This window comes from Erythranthe guttata, chromosome 10 (genome assembly GCF_056151865.1).
Source record: "Erythranthe guttata isolate IM_541 chromosome 10, IM_541, whole genome shotgun sequence".
NCBI classification, from domain to species: Eukaryota; Viridiplantae; Streptophyta; class Magnoliopsida; order Lamiales; family Phrymaceae; genus Erythranthe; species Erythranthe guttata.
Genome location: NC_142542.1, coordinates 12,279,887 through 12,283,353, shown reverse-complemented (window position 1 = coordinate 12,283,353; position 3,467 = coordinate 12,279,887). Strand labels below are relative to the sequence as shown.

Sequence of the window (3,467 nt, the reverse complement as noted above, 5' to 3'; positions counted from 1 at the left end):
TAGGTGATGCCAAAAAAACTTGATAAAAATGGCCATCCTAAACTGATGAATTTGTTGCATTAGAGTTTAAAAATTGACGAAAATGTGAGTTGGGATGAAAGATTTCTTTTTATGTTCTTGGCATATGCCATATCTTTAGGACTGTGCAATTAGTCGATATACTTAAAATTTACTTACTTTTTAAATTGAACATTGAATTTAGAATCAAGAGGTTGTGAGTTCTCCATCACATAACATTAACACCCATTTCTTTTTTCTATTACTTATCAGGGAATCGGGTCACTCGTTCAAATAGTTGAAAACGATGGCTCGCTTTGAGGTAACACACTCCCCATTCTTTTTATTTATGAAATATTCTTAGAGTGACATTAGACTTAAAGCAAACTATTACTAACATCTTTAATTTTATTGTGTCGTGTAGAATTCCAAGAAAGATGGTAGAAAAAAACAAAAGAAACGTGCACTTGTTGATGAATATGAAGATACCGAATATGAGGAGACTCAACTAGAAAGAAGTGGGGTCTTACCACAAGTAGTGTTGCAGCAAGAGAATGATGTTGTGCAGTCAACAGGAAACGCAAACAACACCCAGCCGACAAAGGATAAAATAAAGAAAAAACGCGGTCCAACGACAATGAATAAAGTTTCTAGAGGGCTTGTCGAAAAGATGCGAGTGTGTTTAAATTCAAACGGACAGCCATTCGGTACAAATTCAGAGAAATTTGTATCGTATCTTGGTGCCTTAGCACGTCAGCATATCCCAATAATCATGGAATGGAAGAATCTTGAGGAGGAGAATTGAAAAAGTTTGAAGGATGATATGTGGTCCTTAGTTCAGGTAATCATAAATAATACATTTTCAGTATATTGAACATTATTTAGTTGGATGTTTCAATAACAAATGTTTTATATGCAGCAACCATTTGTTGTCGATGATATACACAAAGGCTTTATTTTTAGAATGATGGGCAAATACTGGAGGCAATATAAATCAAAAATTACAACACAGCTAATTGAAGCCAATGAGTTGTCAAATAGGACACGTGCATTCCAACTCCTTAAGCCTTTAAATGTGAAATCAAGCAAGGATTGGGATACTTTTGTAAAAGGAAGACTTACTGCCTTATTTCTAGTAAGTTTCTCTTTTATTTTCAGTTAGATATATTGTATATATGAATTTCTAATTATTCGTTTGAACATATTTTTCTCATCCATATAATTATATATATATTGTTGTTGCTGCTTTCAGGACAAACGTGAAAAATTTAAAGAAATGAGAACGAAGCAAAAGATTACGCACACTATGAGCCGTAAAGGTTATGCTCGCTTAGAGAATGAAATGGTAATATTCTAAGCTAAAAATAAATAAAATGATGACCACTTTTGTTTTATTTTTCATTCACATATAACTGCTTATATTTTTTGTAGAAAGAACACCATCCAAATCCTAGTGAAATAACAAGGGTGGAATTATGGAAAAAAGCTTACCAAAAAAAGAATGGTGATCCTGTCAATGAAGCTGCTCGTGAAATAATGGTAAACTAGAAGAATTATTTTTCTTTCACTTGTAACCTGTGTTTGCATATATATGTTTTTATGTGCTTTTTTATTTACGATTTTATTCACTTTTCTGTTTTTTAATTAGGACTTGCTAATATATTCGTGCTCTGATTTGATTGATGTTTGTACTGTACTGAAATTCTGAATTAGAGTTGTTCGGTCTTATTTTTGAATAATATGGAGAATATATAGGGATGGTAAAATTTGTTGGTGCATGCCTAGGTGGTTGGATAGAATAATCATGCAGAATAATATTGGAAAAAATATTTTTTGTGGTTAAATAAATATTTTTAATTGTAAGCACTTTATCAATTGTATTTTATATAATTACTGAAAATAAATAAAAGTTTTGGGTTATTTAATAATTATATTGAAATAAAGGAGATGACATGCAAGGTACTGCCTTTGCCTTGTATCCCACGTTATTTATTATATGCATAAATTATTCACATGTTTAAATTGCCATGCTTTACTGTATATATGACATCTTATTTTGTGCTACTGGATAGTCTAGTTTATTAGTTTTCTTAAAACTATGTTGTATACTTAAATAGGAGAAAATAAACAAGTGCAATGAATCAAAGGATGATCCACCAATAAAGGATTCTATAGGAGACGATGCCCTAGCACGAGTTTTGGGACCTGAAGCTCGAGGACGAGTTCGTGGACTTGGTTTTGGTGCTACCCCATCTAGAGTAGCTGCCACGGTTCAAAGTAATGCGGTAATCAAGGAGCTTCAGACTAAAATGGCTATGTTTGAAGCCAAGTTGGAATCACTTATGAAAGAAAATCAACAGGTAGACTATTATTTCTAATAAAGCACTATATTAAAGTTAGAAGCTTAAACAATTTGAGTTTTTAAATCTTTACAGAATCCAAACAAGAATGATGAAGACATGATGAGCTCACATGTTGCTACCCCTCCTCGAGTTGGTACTCCTCACGTAAGTGGTGTTTAGTGATTAATATACAGCTGCATATTATTTAATATTTTAGACTAATCAGTAACCAATATATTGAGTCTCTCAATTTGATTATTTCAGTCAGAACAAGGAAGTCATCCTTTACAAGCCCAACCTACGAGTCAAAAATGTGAGCTCTTACATTGGTATAACTTTGAAAATAAGGAAGAAGTTGTGGCTAAAGGGCATATTGCATCAGTTGATCCACGCATTAAAGTTCACCATATCCCTCTTGGAAAAGATTGTTGGAAGGTGTGGGTGGACGTCGTTTTAAAATATGTGCAATTGTATAGACCCAACCATGAATTTAACAAGCTCGGTGAGGCTCTTGGAAGTACAGTTGCATGGCCAAAAAGTTCTATCAAAATGATTGGATGAAGGTATTATTTATTTTCTAAGTAATTGTTTTGGTACATATACATATTATTTTATTTTATTTATTTTTCTGTTTTGTTATTGGTACTTGCAGATTTGGAATATCTCGACTTTTCGCAAATTAAAGATTATATGAAGACTCGGATATAATTTGAGCTTAGACTCTATGGTATGCGATGGCAAAAAGATCAATGTACATAAATTAGTTTAGTGAGGTTAGTTTTCGTAATATGTTTTGAGAAGATAGACTTATAGTCAATTAGGATATTATGGATAATTTTGTGACTTTTATGATTTATTCTTGAATTACTTGGTTTATTTGACATTTGAATTTTTGTCAAAGGAAGATAGTTTATTTTGATAATGTAATTTATTGGTCAAATACGTAAAATATATAATTTTAGTGGTTCTGATCATATCAAAAGTGTAACAACGACATTTTACAATGTACAGAGCATATCATTAAAAATATATTGATAATGAATTAACAGCGTGCAGACCATGTCGTTAATATATTTACAACAACACGAAGAGCATATTGTTAATGATTTAACAACATGAGGAGAGTAT

The 3,467-nt window shown here is 31.8% G+C and overlaps 1 protein-coding gene across 1 annotated transcript; it reads left to right on the top strand.

Annotated features, from left to right (window-relative positions):
• The first annotated feature begins 806 nt into the window (after positions 1-806).
• On the top strand, positions 807-3,214 carry LOC148767535 (uncharacterized). Its single transcript, XM_088824862.1, has 5 exons — positions 807-1,342; positions 1,429-1,536; positions 2,115-2,357; positions 2,433-2,504; positions 2,604-3,214. Exons 1-5 carry the CDS (start codon positions 1,274-1,276, stop codon positions 2,898-2,900), a joined length of 789 nt encoding a protein of 262 aa, XP_088680988.1. The 5' UTR covers positions 807-1,273; the 3' UTR covers positions 2,901-3,214.
• The last annotated feature ends 253 nt before the right edge of the window (positions 3,215-3,467 follow it).